The sequence below is a fragment of the Misgurnus anguillicaudatus genome, chromosome 20 (genome assembly GCF_027580225.2).
Source record: "Misgurnus anguillicaudatus chromosome 20, ASM2758022v2, whole genome shotgun sequence".
Taxonomy (NCBI): Eukaryota; Metazoa; Chordata; class Actinopteri; order Cypriniformes; family Cobitidae; genus Misgurnus; species Misgurnus anguillicaudatus.
Window position 1 is genome coordinate 32,682,950 of NC_073356.2, and position 12,045 is coordinate 32,694,994.

At 40.1% G+C, this 12,045-nt stretch overlaps 1 protein-coding gene across 2 annotated transcripts in view; it reads left to right on the forward strand.

Annotated features, from left to right (window-relative positions):
- Window positions 1–978: 978 nt before the first annotated feature.
- The window catches only part of erf (Ets2 repressor factor), a 37,324-nt gene continuing 26,257 nt past the window's right edge, over window positions 979–12,045 (forward strand). For both annotated transcript variants that reach the window (XM_055219800.2, XM_055219802.2), the window contains exon 1: window positions 979–1,535. In XM_055219800.2, the coding sequence (XP_055075775.1) occupies window positions 1,514–1,535 (22 nt within the window). In that variant the 5' untranslated portion in view covers window positions 979–1,513. The remainder of the gene's footprint in view (window positions 1,536–12,045) is intronic.

Sequence of the window (12,045 nt, forward strand, 5' to 3'; positions counted from 1 at the left end):
ACTAAGACCTTGTCCTGTCTTAAAAGGGATAGTTCACCTTAAAATTAAAATTCTGTATCATTTACTCATCCTTATGTCTAAATCTGTATGAATTTCTTTTTTCTGATGAACACAAAAGATATTTTGAGAAATGATGGCAAACACACAGCAATGAGTGACCATAGACTTCCATAGTAGGAAGAAAAATATTTTGTAAGTATTGTGATAAATGATGAAGAAAATATTTTGATAAATGATGGTAAGCACACAGTTGATGGTACCCATTAAATTCCATCATATTTTTATTCCTACTATGGAGGTCTATGGTCACTCTCTGCTGTGTGTTTACCATAATTTCTCAAAATATCTGCTTTTGTGTTCATCAGAAAAAAGAAATTCATACAGGTTTAGAACAACATGAGGATGCGTAAATGATGACAGATTTTTCAATTTGAAGTGAATTATCCTTTTAAGCTAACCCCTGTCCGGGAAACTACCACATAAAGTGCATTTTAGGTATACATTAATTATCAGTATGTGTGTGTTCAATTGGGATTGAACTGATAATGCAATGCTGTACCAACTAGCTACAGTTTAGTACGTTTTAAATGACCTATAAACTATTTAGTATTATCTTGAAAGGGTAACATCAATTTTTAAAACTGAGGGTGACACTTTTACGTGCTGCCTGCCATCACATAGGCAACAAGTTTTCAGAAGATACAAACTTTATTTGTGCTTTCAAAGCATCAACTTGTGATAGTTGTTTTGGTTTTGAACTGTTTTTAATGGACAGTCAGTCATCATCAGACATTTTCATCATCACTTTAACTGCGCCAGCCAAGATCGGACAGCGTTGGCGGTCTCCATAACAACTCTACGTGCTGCAGTGCCGCCAGTGGGCGTGGTTACGCGAAATTCCCGCCCCTCCCTCCCCCGCTTACCGTGGGCGGCCCCGTGTGGCTGGAAGAACGCAACACGACACCCAGATAGAGGAGGAGGAGGAGGAGGAGAAGGAAAGGAGGAGGGAGGGGGCAGACGGGAGAGAGAGTTTCACGGAGTGAGTGGAAAAAGAAAAGTCCGTGGAAAGAGAGGGAGAAAAGTGGATATCATCTTATTATCTCTTCACATGTGTTTTGTTTTTTGGCTTGGCCGTGCGTTTCAACGTCAAGTCTTGAATATGCAACTTCGCAGAGTCGTAAGGAGTTTTCGGACACGGCGCTTCTCCATCGGCACGACGCGATCCGATATCTGACCGTAGCGGGTCTGTCCGGCCACAAGACAACAACGAGCGTCTCCTCCACGTTGGGGAGGAAAAACAAAACGCGAAAAGTCCAAACAAACTGTTGGAGGACGGGTAAAGGGGCTGGATCTGAGCGGGAGCGGAGGAGGAAAAGTTTACAGAGGAGTTTTGTGTGCGCGATCCTGAGATCATCGAGAGGAAGAGGCTTGTTTCATCTCTCTCTCTTTCTCACTCGCTCTCTCTTCTTTCTCAGTTAGCACGACTGCTAACGAAGCGGCTACACTCGCAAACATGAAGACCCCGGGCGATACGGGTAAGTTGTCCTGAGCAACACTTTCATTTGTTTAATCAAATTACAATGAACTGTATCAGAACAATCAGTAACGTTAGTTTAGTGTGTATTTTAGACAGTTTAGGTGTGCGCGCGTCGCTTTTGGTTGAGTTTCGTAGTGTTTCATTTGTATTTGCAGCCCGCTAATTCCTCCTCAGGTTAGCTAGCCACTTTTAACTTTATTTCGTTCTTGATTTTAGTTGTGTTGAGGGTCATACGTGATTTAGGTATAAGTTTAGTTACAATAATTGGAAAAGTTGAAAACAGGCAGATAGCTGACAAAGTTTTGAATCACTTGAGTGTTTTGCTAAAGTTATACAAACGTAAGGTCGTAAAGCATTTACGTTTGTTTTTAACGTGCGATTGTTACCTCATGTCGGCTAAGTTAACACGTAGCGATTAAAAAGCAAAAGATATTTGGGGGGCACACTTTGCACATTGAACTTTTTTCAATTGAACTGTCCCGAGTTACCCAATCGCGGTCGTCATTGCTACGATAACGATCTTAAACGTGTTCACACTTAAAACACGTTCATTGAAGATGTAATGTTACAGTAATTATTTTAAAGTGCTTTATAACCAGTTGTGCTGATCTTACTTAGTACCTCATCCACCATTTGCGAGCAACTTTCAGCCATTTGGCCCGGAAAAAGCTGGCATCCCATCACAGCGCCTCTCTCTGTATGCAAAAGGATTTTACACAAGATATTTCATATTTAGGTTTTCTTCGTGCTTCCTGTTGTGTGTCACTTGTGGTTGCATTTTGTACAGTTGTATTTCCTAAAAGTTGAAGTTGCAGGTGTCATAAATGTTTCATTTGGCCCCTGCACGTATGCAAGCCATAGTTGGCTTTGTTTACTCTTGTTGGTGGATGCTCGTTTTGGGCAAAGTGAAATACTTTGGTGATTTGTTTATTTTCATTCTGGTACCTCCAGAAACCAACATTTAATGGCTTGTGAAAGCCACTTGCTTATAAAAGTAAAGTAGAAGAATAAAGTAGTCTAACCCATTAAATTTAGTTCATTTTGCTGCTTGGAAAATGAGGCCAGATCACGTCTCGGTCGGGTATCTGAGCTCCACCAACGCTGAAGTTCTGCTCTTATGCATTAAAGTACCATTAGCTAATTCTTCCATGTGTCCTCCCCCTCATTGGTCTCCAGCATATAAAGTAACCCTTCTTATGGTATGGTAGAAGTTTTCCATGTTGTGCGTCGTGTCTGGGACACAAGTCTGCGTAGGTGTGCAGAGGTGGGGTTCAGTGCACACTTACTAACTCATGTCAAAACCAAGTAGGAGCTTACAAACTCTACGCTGTCGTTTTCAATGATGCCGAACATTAATCTGTTTCTTTGCAATCAATGCGTCTTTCATTAAGTTTCTGCATGCTTTGTGGTGCATTATGCGTGAACACAATATGAATGGCAAACAACGTAGGTGTAATGAGTTTTTTCTTTGCCCAACCTTTTTCGTTCATGATTGGACAATACTTAAGTAAACAGACAGTGAAATGGGTTTCTGCTGGCGGGTATGATTGGTCATATTGCCATATTGTGTACCCTGCCTAAGTTGTCTAGCCTTTGTGTTAAAAGTTTTGAGATTAATCCCTACATTAAAGGAATAAAATGTGCATTTAAGTGAGTATCTAGAGTATTGCTCCTCTTATGTCATTTAATTATTAAAATTTCCTAAACAAATTTTTGGAATAAAACATGAGCTTTTGCTTCGTTGAAAGTATTTGCTACTGTGAAAGAGTATAGTTGCATTTGTTGCATCAGTTGCACTTTGGCATTGCATTTGTCCATCAACTTTTGCCCAGCTAAGCATGACATGGGTCTGTCTCTCTTGCAAGCCAAGAAATGGTCTATTTTTGGAACTTTTTTCCAATTGCGTTATTCGTACTATCAACAGTTTGCCACATGTGGGTCTCACATCTGGAAACGGGCACTTTTGTTGTCTGTACCAGCATATGAAGGGACCCACATGGGCAATTAGCCAGACTTTAAGGAGGGTGCTGGTTAGTACCATTATTTTTCAAAGGAGGGTCTGGGAGGGTGTAAGTGTTGGTGCGTAATTTCTATGTAGCTACAAAGGTACGATTCACTTTCCTACTGGCAAGAAGTGCCTTGGTTTTAATGTTTTTTGGGGGGAGGGGGTTGCCTTTAGATGTTTCTGAGCTATGAGGCAGTTAATACTGTACTAAACTTAATCCAGACCCTAATAATGTTTGGGAAAACATCCTTTCCACAGATGGATGCAAGAGATGTTCTTGACCACGTAGAATGGAGAGCTCCTATAAACTAAATTGAAAGTTTCTTTGTAAACAACAGGGTTCGATGGGGTTAATAGGGTTTTTAGGTTACCATGTCATGAAGTTACTTGGGTAGTTTAGCACTAGAATCATTCAGGAGGCATGCATGTGATTGGTCGATGTTTTATGTGGCTCGGTAAATTGGCTAGGTTTCCTGGAAACACTGTATATACAACTTTCTAACCAGCCACAGAGTAAGGCTTGTGTACAGAGGTTAGACCTGTACCATGTTTAGGGTTTAAAGACACAGCTGCACCAAAATACATTAAGCCAATATTAAAATTACTCCATGATTTACTTTGTCCTCAAGCAATCTGAGGTACACTTGTCCACCATCTTTCAGACAAACATATTTGGAGTCATTTTAGTAAATGGACTTGCTCTTTCAAGCTTTGAAGGGGTAGAAAACAGCAATCAGGGAACAATTTCTGACTTTAAATTGCATTTCCCCAAAAAGTGCATTCATCCTTCACAGAGGTATTCCCCACGGCTCCAAGGGGTTAATAGAGGTTTTTGCGGGGAATCAATGCGATTTTGTAAGAAAAATATCCAGATTTCAGACTTTATAAACTGTAATAATAACTAGCTTTTGGTAACAACGCCATCGTGGACTCGCGGAATACACGAGAGAGTTTTAGCATAGCATGCGTTGGTCGCCATGGGTACGTTGTGCAGTGACTCTCATGAATTGCGAAAGTCCAAGATGGCGTCGTTACAGAAACTAGTTATTGAAGTTTAATGAAGTTTGAAAATCGTATCGATTGAGTATTCCTTTAACCCCTTATTCTACGTACACACCAAACGCGTAACATCACGTTGCCCACTCTAGATTACTCGCGGGATTTAACTTTGTGTCATGCAAATTTTTCGCTTGAGTTGAATATCTTCAACTTGCACGTTTGAGGCGAATATCGTGTGTTTTTGCGGCAATCACGCCGACCAATTTGCGTCATTTGCATCGGCCCAGTCTTTGCATTGACTTTGTATGTAATCTACTTGCGCAAATCGTTGAACTCGTGTTTGGTGTGTATGCCCCATAAGCATTTCTGAAAAAGACACATGCTGTGTTGATCATATCTTAAAAGGGTTTACATCATTCGAATATCAAGAATCTCAGCTTTTCAAAGATATGTGACATGTTTAGATTTTAGTTTTTGAGTTATTGTATGCCATTAAGTTTTCTGTCAAATAATGCGGTATTCCTTCCACGGCACATCGGAACTGTAAGGGGTTAAGCCTTGTCCCTTACTATAATGCATATTTGAGCTGTTTTAATGGAAAACAACTTATTTTAAAATATATCAGTGCCATTTTTTGTCTCTAGGTGCAAACCAGTGAGTAACATTTATAAAAGCTACTTACATATCCCAATTTAACTAAAGCCCACTCCTGGTTTAATCTAAGTTTTGTCTGTTAACCCAAACCTAAATGCATAAATAAGATTTTTATTTTAAAAACTATACAAGCATTACTAAAGTGAATCAATGTTATGTGTGAGACTTGGAACTGGTTTGTAGTCGCATCTGTACACCTCTTGGAATTAACTAGTGACATAACTGGTTTTCCACTAGAGTAGACTTTGCCAGTGCTAAAGTTAGAAACAACGTCTCTTAAAATACAGGTTGTGATGTATAATAGGAAAGCATATCATGCATACACGCCATCCTGCATCCTGTTGGGTTTCTTCAAGGTGCTTTCCAGCATTCAAGGATGGATCCAATCACTGGCACTCGAATAATGCGGCATGTGTTCGAAAGTGGCGGAAATATCTTTTCTTTTTATCTCTTTGGAGTCAGTCTCATTTCTCAAAGCAGGCCTTGCTTTCCTGTCTTTAGTCTTGGATCAATAGCCCTCCCTGCGTGCTTGATGTCTGAAAGCATGGTTTTCTCATAATACAGGAATAGATCTTTTGATGAGCAATACCTTTTGTAACGGTGTGCTCAACACGTGTAGCTTTCTCACTCTCTTGCCCTCCAGTACGGTCTTTGTTAGCTTTTATAAAAGCACAAGTTTCAACAATAGCCGGTTTAAGGTTCAGCTACGGCTCTTTGTAATTTCCAACGCCACACCTTTCTTTAATCTGTATAAGACCCAGGTGCTGGCGTATCCAATGCACCGTCCACAGGTTTTCTTTGTACCCCCGTGCCAAGCAGGCCACTAACCGAAGTTTTAGCACAAGCGACTTCTGCAGTGTTGTGTCTAGTGGAGACCACGGTTTTGTGGGAACTCTGAGGTTTTGTCGAGACTGCGGCTGACAGTATTCCCCCCTGTGTGTGTTTGTCTATGCGAGCGTGTGGCTTTGGCCGTCCTTTTGGTGTGTGTGTGTGTGTGTGGTCACGCTCGTGTAACAATTTGTGAGCTCGAATTGTGTACACTTTCCTTGACATTTTCAAGAGCGTTCCCCTTTAAAGTTTGTGCCCAGGCTTATGGTGAGGAAAGTTGTGAACTGTTAAAGACTCGAGAGTTTCTTTGCAGTTTAAAGCTAAACGCAAGAACAGGTTGGAAATTTTTAACAGGGTTACTATGCTGGGGAAGTTCATTTGCGTGTCAACGTAAATACCAAATTAGGTCTCCTACATTACTTACTTTCTAAACAGCATTAGTTAGATTAACTTAACTAGTTGGTTGACAGTAAAGTTAACAGTGTTTAGCATGCAGCTCTGTAGCCAGGAGAACCGAGATGATAATCAAACAACCGCTTGTTTTTAATTAATCTTTTAATTAATCTGTTTATTTTGGTAAGCTGGTACACAAATTCATCCCTTAAAGGGATAGTTCACCCTAAAATGAAAATCGTGTCACCATTAACCCTCATGTTGTTACAAACCTGTATTAATTTCAAAGGAAGATATTTTGAGCAATGTTTGTAACCAAATGGTTTTCCAGCACCATTGACTTACAGAAGTCAGTGGTGCTTCCGTTTCCTGCTTTATTACAGTCCCAGAAAAAAAAACGTTTTTTTGTGATTGTTGCGGGCAAAATCCTTTATCTTGCAGCACGTTTTCTCAAAAAATGTGATGGAATATGCGGGATATTTATGCTATGAAATTGCGGGAACAGTTTTTGCAGCTTTTGATTAAAGTTCACGTTGCGTACGTCACTTCCCGCGTTCCCATGACAAACAGGGGACATGGCTGCGCATGTGTGAAGTAAATGCAACATTTTTCAACTTTCTGCTAAGATATATATGACTTTTTGCTACGAAAATGCGGGGATTATGAAATCATGCAAGCCCGCATATTTTGCGAGCAGAAATCTGCAATTTATGTGGTGAAAGTGCAGCGTATTTGGAGTTATGCGGCCCCCACATAAATATGCAGACTTTGGCTGATAATGCATTGAATCATGCGATCGCATAATCACGTGTTTTTGAGGGACTGATTACAAATATCTTCATTTGTGTAAAAGTTTTTTATCAACATGATGATGAGGAAATGATGACAGAATTAGCATTTTTGCGTAAACTGTCCCTTTAAATGTCAATCTCTTTGTTTTAAACCCAGTTAAATAAAACTGGTTTCTAGATTATATTAGTTGTTTTCAAATGAAATTTAGAGAGTTTCTTCTAGTTTGTCACAAACTGTTACTTTTGCAATCATTGCAAAAATAAATTATGTCCGATAGCTAGGGCTGGGTATTTGCAAGGGCCTCACGGTACTAGGGATGCACCGAAATTTCGGTCGCTGAAAATTTCGGCCGAAAATGGCATTATCGGTTTCGGGCCGAAATAAAAAATCCAGCCGAAAATGTAAACCGAAAATGAATGTCAACCGCGCCCCTCCCATCTGTGCGCTAGCGCTTGGGTTTCACTCACGGTGATCAGTCGTTTCCCACCCCTCCCCTTCGTGCTCAATAGTGCTGCAACGACGCGTCGACGTCATCGATTACGTCGACTACACGACGCGTCACGCTGTTTACATTAATCTCGCGTAATGGCGGCTTCTGCTCCTGGCAGTGTTATCCATACATTTATTTGTTTGTGTGCGCCACAAAATCAACAATGGTCGCAACATTTACATTTTTATTTTCATTTAAAACGGCTTCATTTATTGTTGTGAGCGCTCGGTGGTGCCTCTCTTGTGCACAGCCCTACCGATAGCTACATATTGAACATTTTTAGCTGATACTTTTTAATAGGGATGCACGATGCACCGATAACCGATAATATTAAACATAAGCAGTTATCGGCCGATACCGATATGTCGGCCGATAACTGCTTATGTTTAATATTATTGGTTATCGGTCTGATAGCAAAATTAAGCAGATAAATGAAAGCTGATAAATGATGGATTATTTTGGTTAGTTGAACCACTTCACTTGCTCATTGCTGGCCATGTGGAGTTTTGTTTGGTGCTTTCTGTGACAGCACGAAGATGACACGTGTTGCGGGCTTAAGAAGAGTATGCTTGTCTAGCACAAAGACAAGATGTCCGCGGTCTGGGAGTTTTTCATTGTGAAAATAATATGAATATTTATCGGCCTATATATATCGGTTATCGGCCCCAAAATATAAAGGGTTATCGGTATCGGCCAAAATTTCCATATCGGTGCATCCCTACTTTCTAAGTAACTTGTAGCTATATCAGCTCTTTCAAAGGGGTTTATTTAGGGTACTTTTACTACACTTTTAAAACTGCCTAAACTGTGGGCTTTATTACTAGCTTGGGAAAATACAGTAATCAAATCTAAAGCTTTACAATGACCAAAATGTTTGTTAGAAAGATCTTGGGGTCATATTTAAACAAATTTTTGACGTATACGTATGACGTATTTTTGTAGGCCAACCCAGAAGTTAGCAGGATACTGGTTCCCTCGCAAAATAGCCCATTAATTTTTCCCATACAATTTTGGATTATCGCAAAAAATAAGCTCTGTGTTTAACTAACAAAAGTTTGAAACTTACACGTTTGGTCCAACAAGTTAATCCTTACAGATGAACACAAATTGAATGAATTTTGAAGTGTAAATGTGTTTACTAAAAAATATAAAAAGCTGAATTTTCACTTCAAAATTTGTGTTAATCTGTAACATCTAACTTGTTGAACAAAACGTGTAAGTGTCAAACTCTTGTTAAACACCAGAGCTGATTTTTCCCAATAATCCAAAAATCTGGGAAAATGAATGGGCTTTTTTGCAAGTATCTCACTAACTTCTGGGTTGACCTACAAAATACATCATTTTTGCGGCACTCTATATCCCATTTTCGCAAAATATATACATTTAAATTTATTTCGTTACCATTGTGCCCTTTCTCCGTAATATGGTTGTAATGAAGACAAGAAGTCACCATTTAAGTGGGTGTTTGTGTGTCTGTGTGTAACACGCATAGTTTATTAGTGGGGCCCGGACCCCCCACATTTCACTTTAATGGCTGTTGTCTGTGTTGCATTACACACACGCACCCCAGCGCACGCTAAAGGAAGCGGCACACACACGTTCCTAATTCTCACAGTTGTGCGCTCTCCCTGTCTTTTGAGCTGCCATCTTTGTGGTGACGCCACTTTGACTCGCTCCCACTTTTATTTTTATGCAGCCAATTTATTTTTGCAGGCAGATCCAGCGTTACTGCAGCGAGGCTGCGATTGAACCGTGTGCATGTGGAAGAGAGAGAGAGAGCGCGTACCACTGATTATGAGTGAGACTACATCATGGCCACACAGGTTCGATCTGTGCTACTGATTTGAGTCACGGAGGTCTGCGTGGAGGAGAGAGGGCGCTTTCAGAACCTGTCAGTGGATTCCGTGTAGGCCACGAATCGGGTGGTGGAAGTTTCAGCCACTTTTGCAGAACAGTGGAAATTAGGGTATTAAAAGACAAAATAATTTGCGAACCAAACCTTCTCAGTGGCATCCCTGCGTTTCGGTGATTTCCAGACCTTTAAATTGTGCGGTTTAAAGTAAAACGACCTAGTAAGTCACGCTGGCCTCTGTGGGACGTTTAGCGCAATTCTAACTTGGTTCACAGCGAGTGGCTGTGACTGACATGTGGCTACGCATAGTTTGAGGAGGCATGATGTCTGTGCGCTAATGGAAAGCTTGTAAATGAAGGGCCCATTAGCAGCGAGGCAGAGGATTGGCGAGGTTTTTCGGTGCTGCAGTCTTGGCCCAGGGTGGGAGAGAAAACAGGGAGCGACCGTGGAGACGGCGCTCTAATCCCACAGCTGGAGCCGCCGCGTGTGCCGTCAGCGGCTCTGTGTGTGTGTGCATTCGTCTTTGGAGGAAAATGAAAGTGAAGCCGGAGTCTAGAGACCTAACCACAACACAGAACTTTAAAAGAGGCAATCTATTGACTTCTCGTTCTCTGCCCCACACTACCACCTCTTTTTCCACTCCATCATGTTCTCACCCCTCTGATCTCTTTTGTGATCTTAATCGCTCGCTCTTTATTCTGTTTTATTTTGACTTTCCCTCCAATTGGGTGGTATGATGAACTCTGTACACTCATTGTGGTACTTAGCGAATTAAAGTCTATAGGAAACTACGCGAGATTACGTCCCAATACGGAGGTGGAAGAGTGAAAGTCAACGTAAAACTGACTTGGTGATTTTGTAGTAAAAAACATTTTGTCTGCAGTGTTTGGTTAACTTTACCAATTTAGCCATCATAATAAGTTTCATTCTGTTGTAAACCACCCACTTTTCATAATTCCTGTTGGGTAAATGTTCCCCTCTTTTTTTCTTAATAATATGTTTAACTCCATCGCTCCAAGTTAAATGAGTTGCAAATGGGTAATTCTCACAAAATCTAGACTTAGAAGGTGTCCAGCATCAGATTTTTTAAAAAGCCCTTGAAGCCAATTTTTTTGCACATATAAGATTAAGGTCTTAATTTACTATAACCATTATTTTTAGAGGATTTAAAATATTTCCTATAGAATTTTTCCTTTTTTTAGGTTATAATTATCAAAAATTATCATTACCGCAACATATTACATTAAAAATATGCATTTACAAACTCATGTTTCGGTAATGAGAACTTAAAAGTTGTCTAGGTACCATAACAAAATTTCAACTTTTATCTGGAGAGAAAAAATAAGAAATGCTTACCTGGTAGCCATCTTGTGTGTCACAGTCAATTATGTCCCTTCCAACAATTTTTTTTGAAAATGATAGTTCATTGAGGCCTTAAACAATGATTAAAATTGTTGCGGAGGATGAGAAAATTGGTTTTTGACACATTTATATTCCTTATTATTGTCTCTACATTTGCCAATGATCACCAAATACCACATGTTTCTTTACAGTAAATGTTTTTAGGATAACATGCACTGAAGCTTTTTATTTTTTAGATTTTTTAATTATAAATATTTCCATGCCAAAGAACCCAAATCCAGTCATGGACACGTTGCGGTAATGAAAAATTTCCCCTTAAATGTGGAAAAAACAACAAAATTGGTTTGCATGATGTCATTTGAAATCATGTGCAAAATAGTACGTGAAGAGATGTTTGTAACCGTATGCTTCTTATTTTGATGCATTTACTTTTTTATCAAAATGTTTCATGATACCTCATAAGTCTAATTTCACGAGAATCACCCACCAATTTAGCCATCATATTAAGTTTAATTCTGCTGTAAACCACCCATTTTTCATAATTCCTGTTGGGTAAATTTTCCCCTCTTTTTTTCTTAATAACTCCATCGCTCCAAGTAAAATGAGTTGCAAATGCCATTTTGTGTTGACTCTAAAGGTGAGACAGAAGTCGTAGTCATTGCCTGCTGTGGTTGGTCGTTAAATGGGGGAGGTTGAACGCACCAAACGTTGCCTCCAGGGTCCCCGTGGAGATATTCAGACACCTAGTCTCTCGTCTACCACACTCTCACGCCTGTTCGCTTTTCTTAAGACATACCACAATACCACACACGCATACGATCTAAGAATCACCTGGGGCCCAGATGACTGTCTCCTGGCCAGCCTTTAGGTTTAATGGTGCTTTCTTGTTGTCGACCTGGACCAATCATTGCTCTCAGCAGGGTGCCAGGGATTGTAATCAGATCACATTGACGTTTCGCGTTATCAGACGTTGCATCACTGAGGAGATTACTTCAACGATAGTTCCGCCCATTTCTTCAAATGCACCACTGTTTTGCAGCACGTTTGAATGATGCTGTTATGACAATTATTTATCGTATCCTTGAGTCAACATTACCCAATTCAAATGATTTTGCATATCAGTTGAGTACTCC